The 16,867-nt window shown below is 43.8% G+C and overlaps 1 protein-coding gene across 1 annotated transcript in view; it reads right to left on the bottom strand.

The window, feature by feature from the left end:
* Window positions 1-16,867, bottom strand: part of SI (sucrase-isomaltase) — a 350,476-nt gene that overhangs the window by 201,131 nt on the left and 132,478 nt on the right. Inside the window, 2 exon segments of the mRNA XM_029616444.1 lie at window positions 1,266-1,383; window positions 2,446-2,530. Of these exon segments, the coding sequence (XP_029472304.1) occupies window positions 1,266-1,383; window positions 2,446-2,530 (203 nt within the window).

Below are 16,867 nucleotides of genomic sequence, written 5' to 3'. Positions count from 1 at the left end.
CAGAACATTATGACATCCTCTGTTTTATTATCCATTCCCTTCCTAATAATTCCTAACATTCTGTTTGCTTTTCTGACTGCCACATCACACTGGGCCAATGAATTTCAATGTATTAACCACAATGATGCCTAGATCTTTTCCTGGGTGGTAACTCCTAAGATAGAACCTAACATTGGGGCGGATTTTAAAAGGGTTACGCGCGTAGGATACGTGCGTAACCCTTTTAAACCCACTCCTGCGCGCGCCGAGCCTATTTTGCATAGGCCTGGCGATGCGCACAAGCCCCAGGACGTGTGTATGTCCCGGGGCTTGAAAAAAGGGGCGGGGAGTGGGCGGGGCGGTCTGGGGGCAGGACTGAGGCTTCCAGCACAGCTGCTGTGCCGGGGGATCGCGTGTCGGGCCAAGGGCCGGCACACGCAACCTACACCTGCCTAAACCTACACCATGTTTTATAACATGTGCGCGCATGTTATAAAATCGGGCATAGATTCGAAAACCTGGCCCATTGTGTAACAACAGCAAGGGTTCATTTTCTTATATGCATCACTTTGCCACATTAAATTTCACCTGCCATTTGGAAGTCCAATCTTCCAGTCTTAGAAGGTCCTCCTGCAATTCATCACCATCCGCTTGAGATTTAACTACTCTGCACACATTTGATCACCTCACGCATTGTGCCCCTTTCCAGATCTTTAATAAATATATTATAAGGCACCGGTCCAAGTACAGATCCCTGAGGCCACTCCACTGTTTACCCTTTCTCCACTGTGAAAGCAGACCATTTAATCCTACTCTCTGTTTCCTGATTTTTAAGCAACTTGCAATCCACAAAAAGGACATCGCCTCCTATTCCATGACATTTTAGCTTTCTTAGAAGCCTCTCATGCTTTTCCTATCATTTTTTTTGTGGGTGTTAAAAAAAATGCAAACATAAAAAGAAACAAAACAAAACAAAACAAAAAAAACCTGAACCCACCCCAACCCTTACCTTTTCGTAAAAAGCAGTGCCCTCCCCCTACTAGCGGATGCCCTCCCACTCTCCTGACCCCTCCCTCCCCAGGAAACAGCAGAAACATTCAGTGGTCTAATAGGGGGCCCAGAAGCATCCTTTCACTCTTCAGGCCAGTGGCTGCCCTCATTCAAAATGACACCAGTTGCCCTTTGCACTTAACTTGTGACAGGGGCTACTGGTGCCATTGGGCAGCCACGGTCACAAGGCAGTTAGCTGCATCTTTACTCAGCACAAGGATAAAAAGTGGTCTTACTCTTCAGTTGAAAGGATCATTGAGTGTCCATATAAACTGTGAAGGTCATAGTGAATTCCGTTGTAATGCTTTGCATCCATGCATAGGGTTTTTGAATACATAACTCGATCCATAATTCCTTGAAAGGAAAGTCATAGTAAATTAATGTGATTTCTTCAGGACTGATTTGTTCAGTGCTTTGTTTTGTTTTTTTAGTAATGTGAAGGCATAGTTTGACATTTTCTTTTCATTCTAGGATATGCGTTGTGGTTCAAGAACAGAAAACAATCCATATTATTGTTTGCACTTCAGGTTGAATTAGACTGCGATACACTGGTTTTATTAATCTTTATTTTTTCACTCAGAATCAGCGCTGCACCTACCTTAATGAATGTTATTTTTCATGACAATCAATAAACCAAGTAGTAGAAAAAAAACGCACTATTAACCTCTAGATCTCCAGTAAAGTCTTGTTTTACCATACTGCTGTGATTAATAGTGTGCATGAACATATACTTTTGTTCACTTTACTAGAAAATAAAATTATGAAATCATAAATCATATGTATGTTGGTTTAAATGATAACTGTATCTTTTTCCCCCATGACTTTTCAACTATTTCTATGCTTAATAGCGAGATATATAATGTTAGCCTTTGGAACAACAAGCTTTTGGTTTACATTGCATAGCAATTGCTCATTATTTTCTTTCTGCTTCATCTCAACTATTTCTCAATCACCACCACGAGAAACTGATAGCGGGAGTATAATTTTATTTGAGATAAGAGGAAAAAAAATTGTTGCTTATTGTCATGAGAACCTGGCTTTCAGTCCGTGATGAGAAGAACTGTCATTTCAACTCTCAGCAGGTGAGCTAAAAGTACTAATTATTGAACTCCTGGATGTAGTGAGATAATGAGCTGAAGTTACTGTAGGCTACTGAGTACTGGATAAAGCGGCAGAATTTCAATTTAGTTATGTTAATAAGAATGTGCGACGTGCATACACCTAAAGCTATGAGTGATGAAGCATGATCAATGCTATTAATTAACTTAGTAGCAACTGAGAAAATGAAGCTAAAATAAGGAGAACTAGAGAGAGGTTTTTTTTTTTTGTGCAGGCAACCTTTCCTCAAAGAGTGTACTACAGTACAACCCAAACGTGTTTTGGATTATTGCTGGACTATTACAAATACTGACTTACTGGGCATGAAAGGAGGATAATTTAAGTTGTTATCTGCACAGCCGTTCTTAGAACCTTTCAAAAAGTTAGATACTTCATTCATGTCCTGGAAGAAAAAAAATATATATTTCTTATTTTCAAGATAAAAGTACATCATTGCAGACATTTTCATTTTTGATGTTTAAATACTGTGGGGTCAAATATTCTAAGTCATTTAGACAGATAACTCACAAGTTATCTGTCTAAATGGTAAGATTATGAATACTGAGCCACTTATCCAGTTTTATTGTAGCAGATAAGTTATTAAGTAGCTAAAATCTAGCATGATAATAAAGAGGCTTTCCAGGGGCTTTTTGGGGAGGAGTTAAGCTATCTAGCTTAGCCAAATTTCAGTTCTATCTGACTAAGTGGGTCATTTTCCTAACACACACATGGCACCCACAAGTTATGAAGACGTAAACTCGGCATCGGTTTTCATAACCGGCGAACTGCATGTTTCTGAGTTCCGAGTCCTCCAGGATGATAGAGATGTCGAGCGGCGCAGGCAAGGCTGACTGACTAGTGCAGGGCTCTGTAGTCAGTGAGGCCTGTACGTTCAGGTTTGCGTCAGCACAGGCCAGAGCTGGAGCTATTTACTCGCGGGGGGGGGGGGCCCAGGGGGGGGCGCACTAGCCCATTTTGATTCTGGTTTAATTAACTTTTTCCTCTGATGCTGAGGTGAAACTGGACCCGGCGTTAGTGGGGAACTGCACCGATAAACTCAGTGTCCATTTTCATTACTGGCAGACGGCGGGTTATGGAAACAGACGCCGAGTTTACCGGCGTTGGTCTTCATAACTCAGCGGTCTGCCGAGTTGGATTTTTAAATTTTTTACTTAAGAAAAGAAGTACAGAAAAGCAGTTTTTTCTGCTTTTCTGTACTTCTTTTACTTCCGCTCAGCTAACACCTGCTCCAGGGTGGATTAGCGCCTATTTAACCCGGGTCGAAGTGCAGGTTATACATTGCGCTTGGCTGAGCGCACTGTATTGCATCGGCCCCCAGGTGAGGCCTCACAAAGGATCTGTACAGGGGCATTATCACCTCATTTTTCCTATTGGTTATGCTTCTTTCCATACAGCCCACCATCCCTCTTAGTCTCAGCAAGCCTAAGCCATTTTGTCTGCAGGTTTTCATGTGAGAATCATCTAAAAGCTACGTTGAATTTTTTACTTATTAAAATAAACCATCTATTTTACTTCTGGTAAAAATCCTGGACTGCTTCCATGGGAGATTTGTAAGATTACAGGAAGCCTTGATGGGGAAATCAAAGTAGTACTGACCTGACCACATTAAAGGTAAAGATTTAAAATTAAAAATAAATCCTTCCCCCATATCCACCTTAGCACACATTAATACACCAATAATGTGACCTGCCATGAGAGTAGGTGCAAAATTAATCTGTTGTAACCACCACCAAGTTAACATATGGAATGAGGTAATTAATTCCTCTAATTCAGCAGAGGTGTCCTTAGGCAACTGACAGGAGAATTCTCACATTGTGCTGGGACTTGACAGCAATCATTCACAGCTAGAAAAATATTGCTTTAAATCCCATTCTTTTTTTTTTTCCAGAAGCTGATTTCAGAAAAATAATTGATAAATGCCCTCCTCACTTCCAAATTCTAGGCAAATCATTTATAATATAGCCAGGAGGACAAAGATCTATAAGAACTGCCTGCTCCATCTCTGAAAGCTTTGTTTCTGAAAACTTCATCAGATCAGACCTAGAATCTGAAATGAAATCATGAATGGCTAAGACCTTAATTTTAGCAGAATAAGAATTAAAATAAAGACAAAGTCAAATGCATATAGAAAGCTGTGCGATATAGTAAATCCTACAGTCACCAAACGTTTTGGGTCTCTGTGTCTTTCCCTAGTGTTATAGGTATATAGCCAACCATAAGAACATAAGAACATGCCATGCTGGGTCAGACCAAGGGTCCATCAAGCCCAGCATCCAGTTTCCTTGCTAGTAACCACTGTAATATTTAAACAAAATAAAACATGTTCAGGCTTATTATAACAAGCAATATATTTTAAATTACAGGACTGATCATGCTGAGGCAAATATGATGGCAGTGCAGTAATAATGGGAGATTTCAATTACCAACAAGAAAATTAGTGGAAACCAGAATAATGTTTTTACTATAGCCTAAAAGGTGTCAGCAAGCCTGTCGTTGTGACACTTAAAAAGTGACCAACCGGTCTACACATCACCCACCTTTCAAAAATCTTTTTAATGAATACAAAAAATATTTTTTAAAGAATTTTTGATTTTTTGTAAAATTTTCTTCTAATGCATATTAGTGAAAGACTCTTCACATTCTGTTTTACCGAACCCAACATGGCCCGTGTTTCGCTGTCAAGCTTCTTCAAGGGCATGCAGTAATAGTATTATATAGCGAGTCATATCACTTTACCATTTTGAATTCGGACATGACGTCTCAATGTCTCTTCGCCTGAAAGCAAAGGACCCCAATATTGACTGGGTAAATGCAACTTCAGGACATGCTAGAGAGTTCCCAAATGGGATAAATGACTGCTTTATGGAGCAACTGGTTCAGGAACCAACAAGAGAGGGAGCTATTTTAGATCTAATTCTTAGTGGAATGCAGGATTTGGTGAGAGAGATAATGGTGTTGGTGCCACTTGGCAATAGTGATCATAACATGATAACATTTGAACTAATACCTGCAAGGAGAAAAATATATAAATCTGTAGCTCTAGCACTAAACTTTCAAAAGGGAAACTGATAAAATGAGGAAAGTAGAAAAATACTGAAAGGTGCAAAGGTTAAGAGGCTACAACAGCCATGGACTTTGTTTAAAAATACCATCTTAGAAGTGCAGTCCAGATGTATTCCATGCATTAAGAAAGGTGGAAGAAAGGCCAAACGATTATTGGCATGCATGGCCAGTGCAAGGGAACTAGGTGCTCTAGGCACCTTCTGCCTTGCGTCGCCCACCCCCCTAGCCGCGCCGACATCCCCAAACCCCCCCCCCCCCCCCCCCCCCCGGTCGCAGCCCTGGCTCCTACTTCTTGCGAGTGGCAGCAGCAAAGAGGAGTGGAGATTTGATTCCCCACTTCTCTTTGCCGTCGCCGCCGCTCATGCCCCTAATGGTCGGCACCCAGGCTGAGGACTAGCTCACCTAGTGCTTCTGCTGGCCCTGCCACCATGGTTAAAACGTGAGGTGAAAGAGGCTATTTTAGCCCAAAAAAAAGTCTTTCAAAAATTGGAAGAAGGATCCATCTGAAGAAAATAGGAAAAAGAGTAAACGCTGTCAAGTAAAATGTAGAACATTGATAAGACAGGCTAAAAGAGAACTTGAAATAAATTTGGCCGTGGAGGCAAAACCTCATAAAAAAAACTTTAAAAAATATATCCAAAGCAGGAAACCTGTGAGGGAGTTGTTTGGATAGTTAGATGATTGAGGGGTTAAAAGTGCTCTTAGGGAAGATAAGGCCATCGCGGAAAGACAAAATGAATTCTTTGCTACATGTTTACTAATGAGGATGTTGAGAATATACCAGTTCCGGAGATGGTTTTCAAGGGTGATGCTTCAGATGAACTGAACCAAATTATAGTGAACCTGGAAGCTGAAGTAGGCCAGATAGACAAACTAAAGAGTAGCAAATCACCTGGACCTGATGTTATACACTCATAGGGTTCTGAAAGAACTCAAAAACGAAATTTCAGATCTGTTAGTAAAAATTTGTAACCTATCATTAAATCATCCATTGTTCTGGAGAACAGAGGGTGGCCAATGAAACCTCAATATTTAAAAAGGGCTCCAGGACTTATCCATGAATCTATAGACTGGTGAGCCTGACTTCAGTGCTGTGAAAAACAGTAGAAACTATTCTAAAGAATAAAAACATAGAACATATAGAAATACATAGTTTAATGGAACACAGACAGCATGGATTCACCCAAGGGAAGTCTTGCCTCACATATCTGCTACATTTTTTTTTGAATGGGTTAAAAAACCCATGTGGATAAAGGTAAATTGGTAGATGTGCTGTATTTTGATTTTCAGAAAGCATTTGACAAAGTTCCTCATGAGAGGTGTTATGTTTGGCCAGCTGTGGGCAGGGAGCAATCCTAGGTGCACGCATGCTGCAACTAGATTTAAAGGGCCCATGGTGGGAAAACCTCTGCGGCGTCCCTCCATGATATCAGCAGGGCACAGGTATTTAAACCTGGACCTGGCCATCATCATATGCTTCAGCAACAGGTCATTCTCCCAGATTAGTTGCCTCCTTGGCTCCTGACTCTTCACCTTTCATCGCCCAGGTAGTCTCTTCGGCTTGGACCTCGGATTGCTCTTGACTTCGTCCTTTTCTTGGATTGACTCATGACTGACCTCAGACATCCACTTTGCTCGTCTTCCACCTGCCCTAACCTCTGGCTTGCCTTCGACGTTACTGCTTGCCGCCTGCCCAGACCTTGGATACATCTTTGACTCCAGCTACCACCTATCCAACAATAGCCCATATGGACCGCTCTTCTTGCTGATCTCCAGCTTTCATCGAGTTCTTCACCACCCAGAGAGCCATTTCTAAGTTCAGCTGGCCCTGGCACTTAAGATCTCAACCTGCAGGGAATGTGGACTGGTATTGGTGAAGGTCTCATTTGTCTCTGCTCTAGCCAAGTCCGCCTGTTGATGAAGATCTGTAGGGCTCCTCCCTGCAGGTGGTGCCAACCTTGCCTCAATCTAAGGGTCTACAACCACAACAAGAGGCTTCTAAGAAAGCTAAAAAGTCATGGGATAGGAGGTGATGTTCTTTTGAGGACTGGAAACTGCTTATAAAACAGGAAACAGAGAGGATTAAATGGTTAGTTTTCTCAGGGGAAAAATGTAAACAGTGGAGTGCCTCAGGGATCTGTACTTGGACCGGTGCTTTTCAATATATTTATAAATGATCTGGAAAAGGATACAAGAAGTGAGGTTATCAAGTTTGTAAATGATACAAATTTATTCAGAGAAGTTAAATAATATGCATATTGTGATAAACTACAGGAGGTCCTTGTGAGACTGGAAGATTGAGCATCCAAATGGCAGATGTAATTTAATGTGGGGAAGTGTATGGTGATGCATATAGGGAAAAATAACCCATGTTGTAGTTACACAATATTAGGTTCTATATTAGGAGCTACCATTCAGAAAAAAGGATCTAGGCATCATAGTGGATAATACATTAAATCGTCGGTTCAGTGTGCTGCTGCAGTCAAAAAAGCAAACATAATGTAATAATTATTAGGAAGGGCATAGTGACTAAAATGGAGAATGTTATAATTCCTCTATATTGCTTCATGTTGAGACTGCACCTTGAGTACTTTGTGCAATTCCTGTCACCTTATCTCAAAAAAGATATAGTTGCACTGGAGAGTAGAGATGTGAATCGTGTGATCGATCGTCTTAACGATCGATTTCGGCTGGGGGGGGAGGGAATCGGATTGTCGCAGTTTTGTTTTTTTAAATATCGTGTAAATATCGTGATCTTCCACTCTCGGGCACACTAAAACAACTCTAAAACCCACCCTGACCCTTTAAAATAAATCCCCCACCCTCCCGAACCCCCCCAAAATGTCTTAAATTACCTGGGGTCCAGTGGGGGGGTCCCGGTGTGATGTTCCACTCTCGGGCCATGGGTGCGTTGATAGAAATGGCGCCGGCGCTACCTTTGCCCTGTCATATGACATATGTCATATGACATATGTCATATGACAGGGCAAAGGTAGCGCCGGCGCCATTTTGGTTCCTGTCCCCCGACGTTGCGAGCGTAGGAGATCGCTCCCGGACCCCCACTGGACCCCCAGGGACTTTTGGCCAGCTTGGGGGGGCCTCCTGACCCCCACAAGACTTGCCAAAAGTCCAGCGGGGGTCCGGGAACGACCTCCTGCACTCGAATCGTGTTGCCGTAATGCAAAATGGCGCCGGCCATATGGCCGGCGCCATTTTGCAGTACGGCAATATGGCCATACGGGCGGCGCCATTTTGCAAAATGTGAGTCTTGCAGTTCAATAAATAAGAAAAATAAGAAAATAAGAAAATAAGAAATTGCCATACTGATCAGACCAAGGGTCCATCAAGCCCAGCATCCTGTTTCCAACAGAGGCCAATCCAGGCTACAAGTACCTGGCAAGTACCCAAACACTAAGTAGATCCCATGCTACGAATGCCAGTAATAGCAGTGGCTATTTTCTAAGACAACTTGATTAATAGCCATTAATGGACTTCTCCTCCAAGAACTTATCCAAACCTTTTTTAAACCCAACTACACTAACCACATCCTCTGGCAACAAATTCCAGAGCTTAATTGTGTGTTGAGTGAAAAATAATTTTCTTCAATTAGTTTTAAATGTGCTACTTGCTAACTTCATGGAGTGCCCCCTAGTCCTTCTATTGTCCAAAAGAGTAAATAACTGATTAATATTTACCTGTTCTAGACCTCTCATGATTTTAAAGACATATCATATCCCCCCCCCCCCCCCCTCAGCCATCCCTTCTCCAAGCTGAACAGCCCTAACCTCTTCAGCCTTTCCTCATAGGGGAGCTGTTTCATCCCCTTTATCATTTTGGTTGCCCTTCTCTGTACCTTCTCCATCACAACTATATCTTTTTTGAGGTGCGGTGACCAGAATTGTACACAGAATTCAAGGTGCGGTCTCACTATGGAGCGATACAGAGGCATTATGACATTTTCTGTTTTATTCACCATTTTCTTCCTAATAATTCCCAACATTCTGTTTGCTTTTTTGACTGCCACAGCACACTGAGCTGACGATTTCAATGTATTATCCACTATGACGCCTAGATCTCTTTCTTGGGTTGTAGCACCTAATATGGAACCTAACATCGTGTAACTATAGCATGGGTTATTTTTCCCTATATGCATCACCTTGCACGTGTCCACATTAAATTTCATCTGCTATTTGGATGCCCAATCTTCCAGTCTCGCAAGATCCTCCATAATGAAAAACTGGAAAAAAAACATGATAATAACACACTCCCAAGCGCCTTTTAAATGTCCAAAGCTTTAGATCACATTAAAGGTACACTAAGGGATGAATACCATTGATTTTGCCTCCTTGGTGGAGAACCTGTCACTGACAAACCCATTGCCCTAACCTGGAGCAGCTTTTGAAGTGATGTGACAAAAAGGGAAGACTTCACCCGAAGCAGTGTCAGTTCTAGCAGGGGAGCTGAAGACCCTGGAAAGAACAGGAAAAGGCAGAAGGACCTACTCTTGCTGCTGACTCTTGCAGGAAAGTTGGAGACAGATTAGGTATAATCACATGATAGAAAAGTTCATGTGGGAATACATATTCAGTCACTGCCCAGATAGCAAAATTAGCTGGATAAACTTGGACATACATTCAAATGTATAGGTATGCTATTGAATACAGCTGGTTATCTTTGATGTGACCAGACTTGGGGTCTCATTTTCTAAAGTATCGCAGGCCTGCACCCAATAGCGCCACCATAGGAGGTGTAGCTATTGGGAGCGAAATAGGACGTGAAAAGGGCCTTACCTTTTCACTGTCTGCGGCGTCGGCGCAGAGTCGGCCCCGGTGACGCCCCGACTCCTCCTCTTCTGGGGCCGACTCTGCCCCGACTCCGCCCCCATCCTGGTATCGCACTCGATAAGGGATTTTTCGCGTGCGAAAGGTCCCTTATCGCGTGCGAGCCTCTTAGAAAATGAGGCCCTTTGGTAAGTTATCTGGCTAATGTAATGTCCAAAATGTTCCTGGAATGCCCCTAAATTATCTGTCTACATTTTAGCATCCTAATAAGATATCTGGCTAAAATGTAGCCAGATAAGTGCCCAGATATTCATTTAACCAACACGGTAAAATAATACAAAGGGTAACAATTATAAATATCCCTATTGTTTACTTGTTAATATATCACACAAGAACAGAGATATAACACATCCACAATGTGTATAACGTTTATTAAACAAAATAACACACTCACCTATATAGACACTCTAAAAGCTAAACTGACACACACATTCAACCATTCACACCTTGTTAAAAACAACAAATTATACTTGAATTAACAGTGTACATACATTACAATAATTCACAAATTTTGTATTGAATGGTTGAATGTGTGTGTCAGTTTAGCTTTTAGAGTGTCTATATAGGTGAGTGTGTTATTTTGTTTAATAAACGTTATACACATTGTGGATGTGTTATCTCTCAGATATTCATTTAGCCAGGTAACTAGTGAATTATCTGGCTAAGTGCCTCCGAATAATGACCTTGAGGAGGCTGAATTCTGTATTTGTTTAATTTTCATTTTATTTGTATATTTCCTGACTGGATTCTCTTGCTTTGTAATTCCAGCGTATTTGGTACTTGATCCTACTGGGGTTGTAAGTGCCTATGTTTGCATTTCCAATTACTTCGGATGGGGGTCTCTCATTTCTGTTCCTTTACTTTTCTTCTTCAACGCCCCAGTTGAAGTAACAATCCTCAGCAGGGAACTAAAAACTGTGACAGCTTTTGCAATCCAGATGCATGTACTCTGAATCCCACCCACGGCTGCCACTCTTATGTGACACCCGAGATTCTGTCCTTCAATGAGTGATGATCCCAATTCTTTACAGCGTAAATTCTTATGGCAAACAAGTTCCCTGTGAGAGTGAGCAGTCACTGTGCAGAAGAGCCCACTTTAATTGCAGCACACTCTGGCCACTATACGGCAACATTTCTGGAGATATTCAGATTTGAGGCTAGAAGAACAAATATGCTGTAAGAGCTCATTGCGCGAGAACATGTGAATACAAGAAAGTGTACTACGAAACTCAAGATATGTCCGTCCATCCGTCCCCCCCGATGCAGAATCCATTTGAAACATGGCCTGTGTCAGGAATGGGACTTTATTAAAGACAAAACAAGACAGAGATAAGTGTTATATTGATATTGAAACATTTTCAAAACAGTGTGTATTGATACACCAGACCAATGATTAAATGTAAGGCAATGAAAGGCTTTTGCTGGTAGAGCCTATTATGCCTGTCAAGTAGACACTAATATCCTATTATTTTCTATAATGTTTTGATTGTGGATATTTGATGTGTGATATTTTCCTCATTCTATCAGAAAAATTGAGGTCTGACTCAATCTATATATTTTTTTCAATTTATAAAACATAAATAGAAGAAAAATGATCTGACTTGATATAGTAGTAAATAAATTAAATGCTACTAAACAGTTTAGGGGCATAGTTACCTAGAAAATGACAGCAAAAAAAAAAGCCAAAACAAGCAGTCCATCAGCTCGGCCTGATTTTTTCTGTGCACACTGCAGGACATATGCCAGCTGCTAGCTATAGAACATGACCACTTTTAACATATCTAGGACCGTTTCAATTGTCTTTCTGATTTCTTCTCCATTATAGAAAGAGAGAAACGTGGATGAAAGAAAAAAGATTACACGACCTATCTTGTCTGCCCATCCACACCAACTACTCTGCTTTACAATTCCTACCCTCTTAGAGATCCCCTGTACTTGTCCCATGCTTTCTTAAATTCAAATGCTCTCCTTGTCCTACCACCTCAATTTTGGGCAGATGAGTAGATAAATGCTCCAGGTAGTTCCCATTTAGTTCCCATCTTTTTTCCATGTCTAATCACAAGGCTTTGTTATAATTTAAATAGCTATCAACAGGAGCTTACCACAAGGTCACACTTTATCAAACGCCTATCAGAACACACACATTGTTGGGTTAAACATGTCATTTTTAGACCAATGTTTTGTTGTCATCATTCTCATTATTTACTTATGATATACTTTTACATTGGAAGAGCTCAAAGCATATTACAGCAGATCAATATATACAGAGTAAGGCTAAAAGATGGATGGTTTTGGGGTAAGTCACATAAAAAAACCCAAAATAAATACAATGAAATAAAATGAAAAAATAGAATAATAAGGCACACAAATAATAAATGGTGGGCAGTGCAGATACTTTCCTATTCAGTGTCTGTGACACAGATATTGTGTGGGTGTTTCAAGTTCAGAAATTTGCAAGTAAAGGGGTAGGCGGTCATACTTCTTATGTTGAGAAGGCCATGTTTTCAGTAGTTTCCTGAAGACCAGCAGACTAGCTGCTAGTCCGCTGCTGAATGGCAGAGTGTTTCATAGTATAGGAGCTGCTCCTGTAATGGCCCTCTCACTCTCTGGTACTAGTGGGGCACTGGTTTCTTAGTGGTGGAACCATTAGGCGCATTTGAAGCAAAGAGTGAGAGGAGATAGAAAAGCTTAGCCATTGGCTCAGGTTGAGGGGGATGCACCCAGGGTTTTAAACTTGGTTTGGTAAATAATTGATACGCAGAGTAGGGGTTTGAAGATAGGTTCGATCTTTTTGAACAGCTTTGTGTTCAGCAGCATACGGCCGCAGCATTCTGTTTGAGTTGTAGGTGCCAAGTGAGATTTTTTAGAGTTCCTATGCAGTGTCAGCTGCAGCAGTTGAGGCGGGAGATCATACAGGCTCCATGACTGGGGCAAAGGGCAGTTTTTCGAAGCAAGGGAACAGGTACTCACTCCTTGAGGGTCTGCTCTCCCTATCTCAGAGCTTCTCCTAATTCTACCTGGGACTCTGAATGCTTCTTATTGTGTACTCATAACTCAGTCTCTTTCCACTACAGCACAGCCTAGCAGAAGATTCGCTGTTCCAGCGTTCTGTGGGATACCTGCCCAGCCGGGCTCAACATCTACTACTCACTACTGCCACCTCTGGTGGTTTCCAAAACTGTTTAATAAAATATTCAAATCTGTGTTTGTGTGTCCAGAGTCTAGCCTGACACAGTGGTCCCTCACGGGACTGCCCCCATGGACGTGGTCAGCTGCCACAGTGTCCAAGAATCCACCCAAACATCAATAACCTTAAAACCGAGATAGTCCCGCTCGGAGCATATGTCTGCCAAAAGAACCAAAAACTGGTGCCTGAACGTCAAGACGATAATGCCGAGAAAAAGTATGCATAGATTTCCAGGTAGCCACTCTGAAAATTTCCTGAGGAGAAACCAACTGGCTCTCTGCCGAAGAAGTAGCCTGCAAATACAGAGAATGGGCTTTTAATCCCTCCGGAACTGGCCGGCCCCTGACAAAGATATGCCGATGCGATCGCCTCCTTTAGCCAGCGAGCAATGGTGGCTTTAGAGGCCTTCTGACCTTTATTAGGACCACTCCATAAAACAAAGTGATGATCGGAGACTCTGAAATCATTAGTGATCTGCAAGTACTGAAGGAGAACACGCTTAACATCCAAGCACTGGAGATCAGCACCTGACGTGCCAGCAATATCTTCCGGAGAAAAGGCAGGGAGCTCCACCGATTGATTGACATGAAAGGAGGAAACTGCCTTTGGCAGAAAAGAAGGGACCGTCTTTAGAGAAACCCCTGAATCAGAGAATCACAGGAAGGGCTCCCGGCAGGATAAAGCCTGCAGCTTGGAAACCCTCATGGCTGAGCAAATAGCCTCGAGGAACACAGTCTTAAGCTTGAGGTCTTTGAGAGTGGCCCGATGGAGGGGTTCAAAAGGTGCCACACAGAGAACCTGTAAGACCAGGTTAAGATTCCAAGATGGGCAAGTAGCCCTGACCGGCAGATTCAAATGCTTAGCCCCCTTAAGAAATCGAACGACATCTGGATGAGCGGCCACCAAGTAACCATCCAGCCTGCCCAAGAAGGAGCCAAGAGCCAAAATCTGAACCCACAAGGAGTTGAAAGACAACCCTTTAGAGAGCCCGTTCTGAAGGAAGGAAGGAAAGAACCAGAGAGATCGATGCCCTGCGCATCGATACCCCAGCCTCCACGCACATATTATCAAAAACCCTCCAAACCCGAACATAAGAAAGATGTCAAGGTTTTACAGGCCCGCAACAGCATGGAAATCACTTCCTCCTTGTAGCCCCTCTTCCTCATCCGCCGCCGCACAAAAGCCAAGCCGCAAAACAAAAGTGATCTGCCTGATCTAAAAATACTGGACCTTGTCGCAGGAGATTGTGGAGGTGAGTGAGACGAAGAGGGCTGTCCGATATGAAATTCACGAGGTCCGCAAACCACGGTCTCTGAGGCCACTCCGACGCTATGAGAATGACCAGTCCATGGTGAAGTTCTATCCTTATGAGAACTTTTCCTACCAGAGGTCAAGGAGGGAAGTAAAGGAGGACCTCATTGGGCCAGGGCAGGACCAGGGCATCCATGCCCTCTGAGCAGAGTTCTTTCCTGCGGCTGAAGAATGGAGGAGCCTTCGCGTTCTTCAGGGTGGCCATCAAGTCCAAGTGGGGGACCCTCACCTGCGGACGACTAGATCCATCACCTCATCCGACAACTCCCACTCTCCGGGGTCGAGATGCTGGCAACTGAGGACGTCTGTTTGAACATTCTACTTTCCTGTAATGTGGGAAGCCGCCAGGTGGTCCAAATGGCACTCTGCCCAAGCGAACAATAGGCTGGTCTCCAGGGCTACCAGTCAACTCCTGGTGCTTCCCTGGTGATTGATGTAAGCTACCGTGGTGGCATTGTCGGAGAGAACTCTCACTGCTTTGTGACGGATCAAGGGAAGGAAGAAATTGAGTGCCAGTCGAACTGCCCGGGCCTCCAGACAATTGATGTGCCATTTGCATTGGATTGGAGACCAAGAGCCCTGCGTTGATTGAGACTGACAAACCTCTCCCCAGCTGGAAAGGCTAGCATCCTTCATCATGACAATCCACTGAGGAGTCTCCAGGGGCATTCCCCTCGACAGGTGATCAAGAGAGAGCCACCACTGCATGCTGATGAAGGTAGACTCGGGAAATGGTAGGGGCGCTCGAATCTCCTCCGAGACCGGCTTCCAAAGGGCCAGTAAAGCTTTCTGCAAAGGCACATATGCGTAAACGCCCAGGGCACCAGATCTATAGTGAAAGCCTTAGAGCCCAGAACTTGAAGGTAATCCCAGGCCATGGGTATCAACAGTGATAAGAGATGCTGTACCTGCTGCATGAGTTTGAGTGCACGGACCTCAGGCAGGGAGACCTTGGACATGCAAGTGTCGAAGCAAGCTCCCAGAAATTCCAGAACTTGAGAGGGCAAGAGGTTGCTCTTGGAGTAGTTGACTATCCACCCGAGGGAGGTGAGCACCGACACTACCTGACTGACCGCCATCACACAGAGCTGTTCCGACTTCGCCCAGATGAGCCAATCGTCCAGGTAGGGATGGACCAAGACCCTCTCCCTCCAGAGAAAGGCCGTCACCACCACCATCACCTTGGTGAACGTGCGAGGGGCAGAGGCGAGCCAGAACGGGAGAGCTTGGAACTGAAAATGCCGGTCCAGTATGTCGAAGCGAAGACACTTCTGGTGTTCCTTGCAAATTGGGATGTGAAAGTAAGCTTCTGTGAAGTCGAGCGAAGGTAGGAACTCGCCGGAGCAAACCGCCGCAATGACCACCCTCAGGGTTTCCATCCGAAAATGGAGAACCTTGAGCGCCCAGTCGACTCTCTTGAGGTCCAGAATTGGATGGAAGGAACCATCCTTCTTGGGGACGATGAAGTAGATGGAATATTGGCCGGATCCCTGTTCCTTTGGAGGAACAGGGACTATGGCCCTGAGTTCCTTGAGCCTGTCAAGAGTCTGGCACACCACTGGCCATTTTCGACTGCCACATGGAGAGATCAGGTGGCTGTCGGGAAGATCCTGAGCAAATTCTAAAGTGTAACATTTGGCGATCACGCCAAGGACCCACTGATCCGTGGCGATTTTGGCCCATTCCCCAAGAAAAAGGGACAGACGTCCACCTAAGGCAGGAACGAAGGAATGGGCCTCCCTCCTCATTGCGAGGACTTGGCGGCGGAACCATGTGGATTGCCATTCCTGAACGATCGACGCCCTCAAAAGAAATGAGACCATGCCTGCGATCTGGAAGAGGCAGGACACTGAGAGGACCCCCTCATTCTGCTGTACCTGCACTGACCCTGGAATTGAGAGCACAAAGGAAAAAAGGATTTTGACTGTTTAGGGCGATCCTCAGGCAGCTTATGAACCTTGTTATCACCTAAGGATTTAATAAGCTGTTCCAGGTCCTCCCCAAAAAGCAACTTACCCTTGAAGGGGAGAGTGCCTAACTGAGACTTGGAAGAGGAGTCCGCTGCCCAGTTATGCAGCCAGAGGAGCCATCTGACAGAGACCGCTGATACCATAGCCCTGGCCTGCACCCGGAGGAGATCATAAAGGGCATCAGCCCCATATGCAATTGCCCCTTCAAGCCACTCCGCTTGTTCGGCCTCTGCAGATGGGAGGTCCTGGGTGCTGAGTAGTTGTTGAACCCACCTGCGGCTTGCCCGCTGCATGAGACTGCTACAAACCGTCGCCCGGACACTTAAAGCCAACACCTCAAAGATCCT

Source organism: Rhinatrema bivittatum, chromosome 9 (genome assembly GCF_901001135.1).
Source record: "Rhinatrema bivittatum chromosome 9, aRhiBiv1.1, whole genome shotgun sequence".
NCBI classification, from domain to species: domain Eukaryota; kingdom Metazoa; phylum Chordata; class Amphibia; order Gymnophiona; family Rhinatrematidae; genus Rhinatrema; species Rhinatrema bivittatum.
Note: the sequence above shows the minus strand (reverse complement) of the source record. Positions and strands in the feature narration are given on the sequence as shown.